Source organism: Macrobrachium rosenbergii, chromosome 6 (assembly GCF_040412425.1).
Source record: "Macrobrachium rosenbergii isolate ZJJX-2024 chromosome 6, ASM4041242v1, whole genome shotgun sequence".
Lineage (NCBI taxonomy): Eukaryota > Metazoa > Arthropoda > Malacostraca > Decapoda > Palaemonidae > Macrobrachium > Macrobrachium rosenbergii.
The window spans coordinates 55,096,022-55,111,702 of NC_089746.1; the positions used below are offsets into that span (position 1 = coordinate 55,096,022).

The window sequence follows — 15,681 nt, forward strand, 5'->3', positions numbered from 1 at the left end:
AGTTCTGCTGCATATTAAGATATTAAGCGAATATTTGATTCGAATGCGGCATGGCGAATAACATTTATTATCAGTCTTGATACCTTAATGGTTGAGTGAATAATCTGTTTAAACGGAACAGAATTCAGATCTTAGATATAATGGTTAGGCATAATATTTATTAATAGAAAACGTTTTATAATTATTTGTAGAAAATGAATTTAAACCGTAACCATGCTAAATTTAAAACATTACTAAGCGATGGGTTCCTCCTGAGGTCAATTCGCAAGTGTGGCATAATTAAGGTATAGCCTTCTTTTATGGATCATTTGAACTGCATAGAGGACCCGTAAATATTCTAAGCAGATGTATTAGTAGTAAAGAAGATTGCCTCTTTGACTGTTCCTTACAGGCGAAAATTTACTTGTTATTGTATATTGTGCTTGGATACTTTCTGTATGGTACCATTTGTTTTTGATAAACATTTTCCTGGTTTAATTTTTCTATCAAAAATCTTGGAAAAGTAAAATATTAGCAATTCATACTTTTTTATCTATACTGTAAGGCCCCTTAAACTATTCACTATCTAATAAGAAAAAAAAAATCTTGTTTGCTTTGTAACATATTTAAAATTTTGATTGCTCACCTTTCAGCCTTTTCCTATAATTTATCGCTTATGTGTTTAGTCCAGCCTTTACTTATTAACATTCTCTTTACGGTTTTATAATACTAGGTTTTGTCGTTTACGCTCCTTTCAGATATTCTGCAGATATTCTATGTCAACTTCTCATTTCGCATTACCATGACTTTTTCTGACTCTTTGTTTCCTTTTCATTTTTTCCTTAAGCTACTCAACCTTACTTAGATTTAGGTCTAAAAATTTCACCGAATCTTTCATTTCCATAATCCAGTGCGCCCTTCTATTTCCATATGGTAATCTAATCTTACTGAGTTAGAGTCTGTCGAATCGTTACAATTGGTGTTCAGTATTGGTTGGAGAATAGGCAACAATTGAAAGGCGATAGCCTTACTCTAGGGAAATTCTGCTTTGCTGGAGAAATGATGTTACTGCAATAAACTGCAAGTGCTTAGAAACAATCAACAAGAGTCAAAAGACTAGGCCGAGAAAGGTGAGACCGTAATGGCGGTGGCCTTTACTGTCAGTTTCTCTGGGTCAGGGTAGTCCTTGGGCCACCCTTCTTCTTGACTGACTGGGCCAGCTTTAATGGCAGTCCTGTTACTCACAAAATGAAAGAGGCCGCTTGCTTCAAGTTGGAATAAGCAATAATCGTCCATTGCCATGAAAAATAGTGACACAGTTGTAATGACCTAAAGGGACAATTATTTCCTCTGAATAGTAATTCCTACTCTATAAAACTTGTCTCCAAAACAGAAAACATTAATAAGTACAGAGTGTTTTCATTTAGCAGAATACGTTAAGAGATTAAAAAAATTACCTAAGGATTAATGTCATTGCGTGAATATCTTGATAAAAACAAATAAAAAAGAGGGAGCTTCAGTCAAGAATCATTTTGGTACCATATCACTCCTTTGTTTGTCGCAAAAAGTTTCATTCTTCCTTCAGAGGTTCGAGTACCAGGTTCACGGACGAGGGCATGAGCAGGAATGAACCTTTTGCCAGTTCCATCTCGTGAAAACCTGGAGCTGTCTTCATGTCAAATGTCAGGAGTAGCGTGGATAGCGCTACTTTTGCTTCCAGCAGGGCGAATCGCATGGCTGAAAACAGATAAAAAGATATTAATGAATTCATATCATTGTGCATATGAACACTAAAAAAACACACACACACAGACACACACATATATATTTGATGGCCATGTGGTTTAATGCGCGTCACTGTAGTCCTGAGTTCTTGTCTTCTGTGGTTAGAGCCCACGAGACGACGAACTTATTATCAACTACAAAAAATTCCCCTTCGGGTAACATACATGAAAATATATTATTTCCGGGAGGTAGAGCGAATTGGATATTAAAGGACATTTATAGATTAATGCTTATATATATATATATATATATATATATATATATATATATATATATATATATATATATATATTATATATATATACATATATATATATTAATTTTAAATACTGTATTTAATTGTGATGTAATTGTCTATTTTCTGATCTGGGTATGGTCACAGTAATCATGTACAAAACAAGCAAAAACATATTTTTGTACATAGAAATATAAAAATCTACACACACACACACACACACACACACACACACACACATATATATATATATATATATATATATATATAATATATATATATATATATATATTATATATATATATATATATATATATATATATATATATATATATATATATATATATATATATATATATATATATATATATATATATATATATATATATATATATGCATGAGTATGCAGAAGCATGAAAATAATTTGGGTGTTCCAGACGTATGATAAAAGGAATCTAACGTAAATCTTGAGTGGAGACACCGCAGTAACATTTTTTTTATTTTCGCGCTGCAGATATCTTCTGAAATTTCCGAACTATAGCTTTCCAGATTAAAAACTAAGCAGCAGAGATGTCTTACCATGAATAGGAAGTTAATACCACAAATTATGTAATAACAACGAATGATTAGCCAAACAACATAAGAAGTAAACTACAAACATAATCTTACCTATGCAGTTCCTTGGTCCACCTCCGAAGGGCATGTGAGTGTAAGGCACAATATCAGCCTTGTTTTCAGGCATGAATCGATCTGGGTTATAGACTTCGGGTTCAGGCCAGTATTTCTCGTCGTGGTGAATACTCCAGAGAGGGATCTCGATTACATCTCCTTTCCTTACAGTGATGTTCGTTCCGGGGACCCTGAGGGAATAAACAAAGTAAAGAGAGAAGGGGAATAAGAGCATTAAACCAAGGATACGTCTTTGCAGACGAGAGATCGTCGGAATATGCCTTCCGAAAAATGAAGAGTAGCAATATGGCGAAAGCGGATCTCCGAAAGAAACGTGAACAAACCTGTGAAAAACAAATATATCAGAATTTAACAGCCCAAAACCTTTCTTTTATTTTTCATCAGTAATGGCAACGAGAACAAGTATGCAATTTAATTCTTTCAATATAAATTTAGCATTCAACTGACTGATCGACACAGCTCTCCCCCTCCCCCACCGAAAAGGAATATAGACTGCATTGTATGGGGACGACTGAGTGTATAGTCGACTACTTTAGACTATCCTGGAGGTTCTGGTTTCCAGAATATAACAAGATTTGTTAATCCAAAGTAAGATGGCGTGACTTACTTGTAGTCCTTGGAGCATTCTCTCTCTAAATTTGGAGCTGGTGGGTAAAGCCTCAGTGTCTCTGGAACGAGCAAGAAGTGATTTTTACCCAAAGCATCCATAAAATCTTTGGAACACAAAGTATATGTACCGACTCCATACGGCCCATTAAACATTAATTCACGCTTTGGGCTTATGAGAAAGGGATTTGTTTAAAATTTGTACATGATATATTTCCACCAATTCTCAGTTTATACATGCAGCCCCTGTTGGTGTAATTTATAAGTACAAAAAAATTCCTTACTTTTATAAACTTTTAAAATTCATAAAAAAATTAAGTAACCCGAAGGTCTGACTGAATGTCATGCACTTACCTCTGTGAAATGAGAAAGCAGCAGAAAATAAAAGAATAATTTCACTCCAGAGTAATATATAAATATGGTAGGTATATGATGTGCTTTTTTTTTTTTTAGTTATTTGTGTGATTAGTGAAATTTTCTGAAATTGTAATTATCACATAAAAATTAATATCCTTAATCTTATTTTGAAAACTGGATATCTTACTTATGTACAAACACACACACACAAACACACACACACACACACACACACACACACATATATATATATATATATATATATATATATATATATATATATATATATATATATATATATATATATATATATATATATATATATATATATGCATATATGTGTGTGTGTGTGTGTGTGTGTGTGTGTAGATTTATATATAGCTATTGCTAAGTAGTATATTTAAGCCATATAACCATATCTACAACTTTTTTTTTTTTTTTTTTTTTACAGAATTAGGATTGTACGGATTGGAAAATTAGATTTTTTGATAGGTATGCCTTAATGTGTGCAAAGGTTCTTCGTTTTCTATTATTCACTAAGAGCTACATTGAAGAAAACATTCTTTTTGAGTGGTTGACTATTGTGATATCTCAACTCCTAGAGCTTGTCATGTCGAGAACTTTGACGCTTGCTGAAGACCTTGTTGTTGACTGTGCCATTAAATAAGCTCAAAATTGTCTAAAGCAGTATTAAAAGAATATTTCTAACTACAGGACCCTAGAATATGTTTATCTATCAATTTAACCGTCCAAAAATTTTTTTAACTAAAAATAAATTTTTGTAAGGTTTTCGGCATGCACCTTATGTGGCTTCAACTATTGGAACGAATGAAAATATGAGGGCAAATTAATTACATGAAAGCATATCATATTCATTTAGGCTTCGGAAATTTAGTTGAGTGCCCTAGTGTTTCCTCACTTTCACATCTGCCTAACGCTCGCACTAACACTTCCTAGCATCAATACAAACTGCCACCCTTATTTAAAACTTCAAAATTAAAATAGCCGGTATACTGTACCTACCCATAATGCATGCATCGAGGTATTTGGCGTCCATGACTCCTTGGTATGTTAGTTTTCCCTCCTTATTAACTATTTCCTGGAGTTCTTGACGAAGTCGCTGCTGAACGTCGGGGTTCTTGGACAAGAGGTACGAAGCAATTGCTATTGTCGTTGCTGTCGTATCGTAACCGACGATGATGAACATGACGCTCTGCGAAATTACGGTTATGTCGTCGAGAACTGTCAAATACATAAGGGTATGGAGGATTATTTTTAAATGGATGCTCAAATTCGTTTGAATGACGACGTTCAATCATGCTCGTATTTTATGCGAAGATGCTACCTTACTACACGAGTGAGTCAAATTAGAACAATTTAATATATTTAGTTCTTTTGGAAGAGAACATTTAATAAGTTTGTTCAGATAGCTTTGACCATAAAGGTTAGAAATACGACCTTACAAACCAGCTTTGTTTGAAAGAAATAAAAAATAAGTTGTTTTGACAGGACACTGGAATCAAAACGCAAGATGATTCTCAGCTATCCGTTTGTGTACTTGGTAACTGGTTCAGGAAAGGAAAATTTCAAGATTGGTAAGCCACTTTTCAATTAGAATCGTGCTACTAAAAGAAATTATAAACTTGTGCTCTACTACAAAGAACATGGGTCCTTCGTGAAGGACAAGTCGATTTAAAAGACCATTTTCAACGGATTTTAGCAGGGCTTTTTAAATTAAATACTTAAAGTTCCTAAACTGTGGCCACCATTTTGGAACAACATAAAAAATCTAAGCGTAGGTTTCCGTTTGTAGTACATTTAAAATTATTATTTTTATTTAGTATTTTTTTTTTTGCGGTACCAAGATCAAAGCCACTATTCGAAAGGGGATTAAATAAACAACTTGGCAACTAACTGCCTCCTATTCCAGACACTTTCTTGCTTTAAAACAATCATCATCAAAGTTTTGGTAGGAATCTTTAAACATTATAAAAGTTTCTAAATCCCCTCTAGACTTTAATGGGATGTTTCTCAACAAACCAAAGATTTCTAAACCACGGGCTATAATTTAGTAGAAGATTCTAGTCAGAGAGCTAAGTTTTAGTACGACGTTTTTAAACAGCCTAAAAAAATAAATGATCTAAATTCTGATAGACCATATTAAAAATAATTAATAGATTTTTTTTAATCACGGATTAGTCATCCAGAAGATTTGTATCTCTATAGAACTGTGCTCGAGAAATCTCGTTAACCTACTACAGGACAACATCACGAGAGAACTTACTCTTTGCTTTGGTCTGATCATCAGGAGAATTTTCTTCACTGGCTTGTGCCTCTAGGAGTAAGTCTAAGAAATCGCCCCTTTTGGCTCCCTTCCTTCTCGCTGCGATGGTCTCTTCGGCAACTTGTTGGAAGAAGAATTTCTCTTCTGGGAAGAGCTCCATGCCTATGAATCTGGATATAAATGGCACTACGGTCACCACAGCGACCTTCAGCATTCTCAGAACCCCAGCTGCTAGAAATGGCTGCACCTTCGCAGGGAACACGGCATCCTCGTCTTCGAAGGAGTTGCATTCTAGCCCAAAAGCACAAGAGGCAATGGTGTCTATGGTGAATCTCCCACACGCCTTTTTGACATTGACATGGGGCTTCTTGGCGGCCTCCTTCAGGCAGAATGCCTTAAGGGCATCGGCCTTCTCACAGACAAGGTGGAACATGTTCTTCAGCTTCCCTGACGTGAATGTAGGCGTCATGATGTTTCTTAATCTTTTCCACTTCTCCCCGTTTAAGATGAACAACATTTCACTCATTGCTTCATCTTTTTTATGCAAGGAAGTGAATGTCTGTCTCTGTGCAAAGTGATCGAAATCTTTGACCAAAATTTGCTTAATCATCTCTGGATCCGATATGTAGAGAATAGGCGACAGGAGGAAGTATGCCCCGCCAAGGCCTCCTTTAGTGTAATTTCTGTACACCTGCAGAGGAGCAATCATACAAAAAAACCGTAAGTATCATTCTTTGCCCTTAAGTTAAGTGGAGATATCAAAGTTGTGCAACTTTAAATAATGCAAAAGTTTGCTGAAGTAACTTCCCCCCTCCGAAGGTTACTGGCAAAATACATAAAAAAAAAAAACCGCAGAGATAATTTCTAAAGGAAAGATAGTAATGACATACATTTTTATAAAGTTTGAAGAAATAATTTAATGAGAAATATTAAAATATTATTTCAGGAACATACTTGTAAAATATTTTTAATTAACTGACAATGGCATTATTCTGTATCCCGTAAAAGTAATTTTTTTGTTTTACAAAGACCCTTTTTAAATAATTAACATTTATCGTTCCAATCTTTATACCATTAGAAACTGTTGCCAGCATCGTTGAAAACGTTTACTGATAAGGCAATGTAAAGTTAACTTGAAATATCGCTACCAAAAAGCACATTTACAGAGTAGATTTGTGGTGACCCCTCGCCCGCCTGTGGAAGGCACATTCAGTGAAAGTGGGTGCCAAGTCTAAAGGCTGTTTTATTAGGTTCACGTTTGCTAGGTCTGTAGAGAGCAATCAGCCTACCACCCACCTGTCCACACTACTGTAAATATGTACCAGAGTCGCTGAGGTCAAGAAATTGAGTGTGCGATCCCTAAAGACTCTGAAAAACTGGAAAGTTGCAAGACGGGAAATGGCGTATGGTGTACATTGAAATTTTCATATTAACATACTTCTCTTATCTTGTCAAAAATTTTTTTTATAACCAAGGATTGATAAATTAATAATATTCCCAGTATCATATATATTTTAGGTTGTGAGAAAAGTCTCTACATTAATTATTTTATTTAAAATTTGGCCTCTTATTTAGATTAATTCTTACTCTGTTGCTGACGAAAAGTGTACGAAACCTTCCACTTTTCTGTGATCCAGTATGTCCAGTGATAAAAATACACACATTTATTTATGTGCATGAAAATCCACAATCACCCATATACGCATGCATGAACGCAACACACACATACATACATACATGTATATGGAAATGAACACCATGGAACGTGCTTTACAGAAATAAATTTCTGACTCACATTAGGACCGAACGCCAATCTTTCAGGTAAGAGTCCAGGGCTTTAGCGATTCATTCACACAGGTAACAAAAGAAGTTGGAACCTAAGTACTCCGTACCTGAGGTTTTTCCCGGGCAGGCGCCTAGCGCCTAACATACCAGCGAAGTTAGGTTCCAACTTCTTTTATGACCTGTGCAGATGAATTGCTAAGACCGTGGACTCTTACTTGAGAGACTGGGGTTCGGTCCGATGTAAGTCAGAAATTTGTTTCTGTGAATCACGTTCCCATGTGTTTATTTCCGTCAGATCTCATGGTGAAAGGGCAAGTTGAATGAAATGTTAGCAATGCTCTCGCTGGTAGGTCGGGAAGTTGGGTAAAATTCGTTGTTATGATAGATGCTAAGCTCCTGCCCGGGAAAAACCTCAGATACGGAGTACTTTGGCTTCAACTTCTTTTATCACCTGTGTGGATGAATTGCTAACGCCCTGGACTCTCACTTGAAGGACCGGGGTTTGGTCCCAGTGTGAGTCAGAAAATATATATATATATATATATATATATATATATATATATATATATATATATATATATATATATGTGTGTGTGTGTGTGTGTGTGTGTGTGTGATGTGTGTGTGTGTGTGTGTATATATATATATATTATATATATATATATATATATATATATATATATATATATATGTGTGTGTGTGTGTGTATATATATATATTATATATATATATATATATATATATATATATATATATATATATATATATATATATATTTATGTGTGTGTGTGAAGGGTGCATACTGTATAATAATACAGCAATTTTAAAAAACTTGTTTGATACAAATGTATCCCTCACATATAATAATATCAAAAACATGCTTATAAAAACTAGCCCCGACAAGATAGCAATATTGTATACAAAGTTCATTGTATAGATTGTGATTTATTTTACTTAGGTCAGACCAGTAAAGAATTAAACATCAGATTAAAACAACACACATATATTCAGTAAGAATAGGTTAGACTAATAATGCTCTATTTTTGCATCTAAGTGAAAAGTCCCACACAATAAATTGGACGCAAGGCAATTTAATATTACTAAGTAATGAAACTATTTCAGCTGACCAGGGAGAATAACCTTAATTTGAGCCAAGTATTATTTCCTTTTGACCCTTTAATTAACATGTTTCAGAAGGATTTGAAAGATAGAATAACGAGGATTACCAATAGGTACGTTTCGATGTTAATCCGTTGACCGTTCTGTGACCTCCCTAACTTTTTGTATTCCCTTAGGACTTATACCCACCATAAATATATACTATATATATAAGCCCATGTCTCTGTATATCTTTAGTTGCTGTACAAGTCTTGGTAATAAGTACTTAGCATCTCAATTATATATATATATATATATATATATATATATATATATATATATATATATATATATAAAATATATATATATATATATATATATATATATATATATATATATATATATATATATATATATATATATATATACATACTTGTATATATGTGTGTGTGTGTGTGTGTTTATATATATATATATATATATATATATATATATATATATATATATATATATATATATATATATATATATATATATATATCGTGAGGGTCACAAGATCAAGCATTTGTCGTTAGCATTCCGATTGTTTACCTTTTCATCGAAAGTCCATCTGCCAGGGTTTCCCGCCACTATGTCGATGAAATTCCCGAGTAGAGGCAGAGCTGGGGGAGAGAGAATGCCTCGTTTGGCCCAGTAACTATGACGGTGTTTGTTGTAGAGCCACAGTGACGTCACCAGCAGGGCCACTATGGCCAGCGTTACCAACATCATGCCTGAAAATTATAATAATTGCATAATCAACAACTGCAATGATAGTTTGTGGATCCATGCCTATACGCACGCACTGAAGTCCGTTCCACAAATGTCTGACAACACTGATATGAGAAATGCGTCTTACGATAACTAAGAATTTGGTGGCTTCTTGAAAACAAATGCAGCTGAACTATTTCAGGGTCTGATCAATATCTAGATGGTTTTACAGCTAACCTGTCTTTGATAACAAACTCGATATACTATCATATCATGAAATATAATAAAACGTTTACTTAAATGACCTTTGAAATTTTCTTTCGAAAGTGTTGTTATGAGAACTCTTTACTATAATCAGTAAATCATCTGTTACTTTCAGGGCGAAACTTACGGACACAGAAACTATACATTTAAATAAGACGTGAAAAATAAAGAGATATTGTAGGAGGTACTCAAATAAGATGCAAAAATGGTGGCCCTCAAAGCAAAAAAATGGAACCTTGGTCGCTGTCATGATGACTAGCAGCTTTCTGAGTTTTATGTCTTCTTCTTCTTCTTCTTCTTCTTCTTCTTCTTCTTCTTCTTCTTCTTCTTCTTCTTCTTCTTCTTCTTCTTCTCGGTAAATGCAAGTCGCAAAATATTAGCCTATTTCATGCCATCTTTAGTAAAATAGTTTTTAGGAATTAAGTTAATAGACACTATTTACGTTTTTCTGATTTTTCTTCTCTTCGAATAACATCGCGAGCAGTTATTTTTCTACTGATCCACATTATGTATTTCTGTGTCTGGCAAAACCTCTCAGAACCAAGAAAATTAAGAGTAATTGTGTTTGTGTGAGAGAGAGAGAGAGAGAGAGAGAGAGAGAGAGAGAGAGAGAGAGAGAGAGAGAGAGAGTCTTGTAGATCGGCTGTATGGATTGTGAAGTTCAGCTTGCAAGTGAATGAATTTTAGATTTTTTAAATATGAATGTTCGCACACTTTAAACAGCAACAACAACAACAACAACAATAATAATAATGTCTGTGAGAAGGAATACTTCTAGGTCTTCATAGAATAAGGGGTACCTTGTTAAACTCATAGTAACAACCCTTCACTGTCACTGTTCCAGAGTCATTATTGCATGCAAAAAACTTTTTCCCAATTCTACTGGGAAAAGCAGACTAACATCCTATTTATCTTTTTATTTTTTGCTTGGATTTAACACTGCTTGGGACCGTATGGTGCAACTTCTACCAGCGAAGATAAAAAAAGAGAGAGAGAGAGAGAGAGAGAGAGAGAGAGAGAGAGAGAGAGAGAGAGACAGAGAGAGACAGAGAGAGAGAGAGAGAGAGAATACATATGTCCGTGGAAGTGTAAAATAAAGCAGAACCACAATAAACTGTCAATGCCATATTTATTCTTCAACTTTCTAATAAAAATTGGACCCTTTGCGCAGATTACCTCCTTGTTGTCTTTATTTTAGACAATTGTACTGGCTGGGACTCTTGCTCCGACAATCAAGCACTTTTTTTTTAGGTCTCTCTCTCTACACCTTTCTCTAAAGGTTTGTGTCGTTATAAATCTACAATAATCTTTTCGTACAACCCATCCTCTTTCACCTTCTCTACAAGAACTAATCTCTTCAAAGTACATCGATTCATCTCTTCACCAATTCTAAACTTTTATTTTTTACCGCACCACCTCATCTTTACTTTTCCTTTATTTTTTTTAATCATCACATATTTTTCCCAAGATGACTCCAGAAATTTTTGCTGTTTTCATTCATATGCTATACTTTACTTTCATCACGATAGTTTAGTCAATAATCCGTTCATTCTGTCTAGCTTTTCCTTCTCACGACTCTACTTTCTGTTCCCCATTTTGCAGAATTTTTCTGTTTCCCTCGCATAGTCATTGATTATTCCCCTCTCGTTCCTCAGTCATCCGTAATATTTATCTTCCATTCTCCCCCCATCAACACTAACATTCATTCATACCAGTTTTCTGGTCTCTATTTATAATGGTGATCTTTACATTTCTGTCATTTCAATTTTTTCTCCTTCAGACACTTTCAAACAGTCTTAACCCTTTCTCTTGTTCCACAACCACATAAATAAAAAAAACAGTTACGGAGAATATACACGTCCTTGTAGGACACTTACTTTACACCAAACCATTCTCTTCCTCTTTAAGATCAGAGGGCGGACAGAAAAAGTGCTTTACGTCTGATCACTTTCAATATACTACTTTCTCATCAACACATTCTCAGCACTCTGGACTAAATTCTTCTCCTTTTCTTTCTTCTTCATTTAACGTGCTTTTTTCCCATTTTTGTATGAGGTAAGTACGATGCTTTCTTTGAAGGACTTTGATTTCACGTGGTAGTAAAAATTCTTCAAGTCTGTTTTTGGGCAAGAAATATATATTTATATACATACACGTATGCACACATATGTATATATATGTATATTTACATGGCTGTGTGTCAATTTTCAGGTTCTAAAAAACTAAGAGTTTGGCAAGAAGTCGAAAAATTTCTTACAAACCATTTTTTTTTTGTTTACTGTAAAAGAAAACTATTGTGATGGCTTTGTCTTTCCGTCGGCACTTTCTCTGTCCGGCCTCTGATCTTAAAAACTACCGAGGCTAGAGGGATGCAAATTGGTATGTTGATCATCCACCCTCCAATCATCAAAACATACAAAATTGCAACCCTCAGTAGGTTTTATTTCATTTAAGGTTAAAGTTAGCCATAATAATGCTTCTGGCAACGATATAAGTTAGGCCACCACCGGGCCGTGGTTAAAGTTTCATGGACCGCGGCTCATACAGCATTATACCGAGACCACCGAAAGATAGATCTATTTTCGATGGCCTTGATGATACGCTGTACAGAAAACTCGACTGCGCCGAAGAAACATCGGCGCTTTTTCTATTTGTTTCTTTCTAGGTCCAAAAATTTCTTTGCTCGAGGTATTCAAAATCTTCATCCCTGTGTATTGATGTGGATCAACATTACCTATAATCACTGAAATGTGCTAACTCGTGCATAATTATGCAACCGCATGACTCGAAGCATACTTTAAAATACAAATATAATAAACGTGTGAAAAATCGAACACAAAAACGTACAGAAATACAAGCGCATAATATATATATATATATATATATATATATATATATATATATATATATATATATATATATATATATATATACTGTATATATATATAAATGTATATATATATATATATATATATATATATATATATATATATATATATATATATATATATATATATATATATATATATGTATATACGTATGTATGCAGTTTGTCATTGATTTTACACAAAACGTTATTACTTCAAAGCTACAAATAACAAATTAATATTGATTTCTTTCCACCATTGGAATAACTTACCTCCAAAGGGAAGTATGTAAGCTCTCATTCCTTACCTTTCTGGGATGGAACTCGAATTAGCTTAGAAACAGGATTACAGTGATTTCTCTACTTGGCTATCAGGTTATACCCATAAAAGACAGATTAGAATTCTGCTTGGAGTAGAAGCACATATAAATTATTCCCTTTAGGCAAAAGTTATTATCAAAGTAAAGTGAATCTAATATTAATGGATTATTTTGTAGTTTATACACACACATATATATATATATATATATACTGTATATATATATATATATATATATATATATATATATATATATATATATATATATATATATATATATATATATATATATATATATATATATATATATATATATATATATATATATATATATATATATATATATATATATATATATATATATATATATATATATATAATTCTTTAGTACAAAGAAACCTTACTTGTGGTCGAGTTAGCGTTCCTTCAGAATCTGAGTTGTGGATGCGATCCAGCCGAGTGCCCCAGCTAGACTGATGGAGATGCCACATTACAGATGTTTATTAGTGCCCACTGACTCCGCAGGCAGTCAGGCGTTATTTTGAACGTGGTAGCTGGGAAGCAGTTTTAAAGTTTTCTTACTTGTTTTGGCTATTCTGGTGTAAATGGAAAAATTAAATATATTCACTCTTTGTTATAATGGTCCGAAAATGCCAGGTTGATGAACTGATGGATATTCAGATTACAAACATTTATCTCCACATTGTAAGCAGTTAGTAGTATTCAGTTAGAGATTAGTGGACTGATGCATGAATATTCAAAATACAAACACTCATTTTCAAATTATAAGGAATTAATTGTGTTCAGTGCCTAATAAGTTGAAGAAATACAGTGACGAATAGCGTTGATTCATAAAAAAAAAAAATACTTCATTCTTATTCAGGAATAGCCTACACAGACATAAAGGACAAACGAATCGATGTTCAGTGGTGCATGTAAAAACTACTATTTTCATACTTGATCTCATAGTGGGGACACAAAACGACATATAGCTTTTGTTCATTCCCATCTTTGCGTGGGTATTCGCTGTAGCCTCTAGCGGAAGAAATACAAAACAACCAAGATAAAAGTTGAGGACATTTAATCAAAGACAACAAATCCGAAGCCCTTATCTTCGTCACATCTGTCACTTCAAAACTTTGATCCTCTTCAATCGTGTCTACGTTTTATCAACATTTTCTTGATTAGATTATTACGCAGTTATTTTGGGCATGGGGTCTCCTCAAGGGCTACATTTAGTCCCCTTATGGTGGGTGGTATACTGTATATTACTTTGTCACTTATTTGCATTATACTATATATATATATATATATATATATATATATATATATATATATATATATATATATATATATATACACACATATACATATATATATATATATATATACATACACATATACATATATATATATATATATATATATATATATATATATATATATATATATATATATATATATATATATGTGTGTGTGTGTGTGTGTGTGTGTGTGGTAGGAGGAGGAGAGATAATCATATACTTCGTGATAAATAAGTATCAAAGTAGAAATTAGTTAAATAGATTTCTTTGATCAAGTAATGAAGCCGTGATTTTACATTATGACTTTATATTATCACAAATTCTTTTTTTTAATGATCTTATCTCACTTGTTATGATGAGTTTCGTTTTCGATTATTATTATTATTATTATTATTATTATTATTATTATTATTATTATTATTATTATTATTATTGTTGTTGTTGTTGTTGTTGTTGTTTTTATTATTTTCAATCTCAAAATAAGTAACTTGGTCGTGACGATACAACAGTCAAGAATGTTAAATTGTTGACAATTTAAAGATGAAGATTTAATTTAAAAGCTACAACTGTCCTAACCTCATGTAAAACGAACGATAACCATATATATATATATATATATATATATATATATATATATATATATATATATATATATATATATATATATATATATATATATATATATATATATATATATATATATATATATATATATATATTAACCTCCTGGTGCGATTCGAAGTATTCTCGCTGCCAGGTATGAGAACCCCAGTTCGAATACTGGACGAAGAAAGGCGGATGATCTCAGCAATTTTGTAAGTACTTGGTAATTAGGCGACAGTGGCAGGTCACAACCAGGGTGAAAAAATTACATAAACGTACTTAAATAAGTATAAACTATTTGTCTCATTAGCCCTCTGCAAAACATTGTATTATTGACTTAGCCTCCTATCTATTCTCATATATAATCAAAACTTCGAACAAAAGTAAACGACTATCACTTGAAAATAAAATAAAGTTAAATTTTATATTAGTACTGTGCCTATACGACATTCATATGAAAATGTCCAGACGTCACTTTTCCCTTGCTCAGAATTTTATTAATTATCTCCGTCGTCACATCGCATCATTATATGTTTAATTTTCAAATGCTCAGACATAGCTTTTTCGACTGACGTCAGAGCTAAGGACAGTAACCTTACCTGGCCTCGTGTGCTTTTGCAGTACGGTTGGATTCGTTTCAAAGCAAGTTTATACACTCTATAAGTTCAGGCATTAGACAGGGTTTAGTGTCACGTATGATTCTCATCATATTGAAAACAGCCTTGCCTCTGGGAACTGGCAAACATTTAAATAGCT

At 33.2% G+C, this 15,681-nt stretch overlaps 1 protein-coding gene across 1 annotated transcript; it reads right to left on the minus strand.

Moving 5' to 3' along the window:
- Nucleotides 1-283: 283 nt before the first annotated feature.
- LOC136839593 (cytochrome P450 3A41-like) lies at nt 284-13,561 on the minus strand. The gene is made up of 7 exons (XM_067105871.1): nt 13,423-13,561; nt 9,411-9,592; nt 5,937-6,627; nt 4,676-4,894; nt 3,297-3,357; nt 2,669-2,859; nt 284-1,716 (listed from the first exon to the last, which is right to left on the minus strand). The coding sequence occupies exons 2-7, from the start codon at nt 9,588-9,590 to the stop codon at nt 1,550-1,552; spliced, it is 1,509 nt and encodes a 502-aa protein (XP_066961972.1). The 5' UTR covers nt 9,591-9,592; nt 13,423-13,561; the 3' UTR covers nt 284-1,549.
- Nucleotides 13,562-15,681: the final 2,120 nt, after the last annotated feature.

Bases quoted from the DNA above. Each gene is read 5' to 3' on its own strand.
- LOC136839593 (XM_067105871.1), bottom strand. From the start codon at position 9,590: ATGATGTTGGTAACGCTGGCCATAGTGGCCCTGCTGGTGACGTCACTG. The intron at 4,895-5,936 runs GTAAGTTCTCTC...TGTATTTGACAG, and splicing joins TGATCAGACCAAAGCAAAGA to TTCTCGACGACATAACCGTA. The intron at 3,358-4,675 runs GTAGGTACAGTA...TGCTCGTTCCAG, and splicing joins CCTCGATGCATGCATTATGG to AGACACTGAGGCTTTACCCA.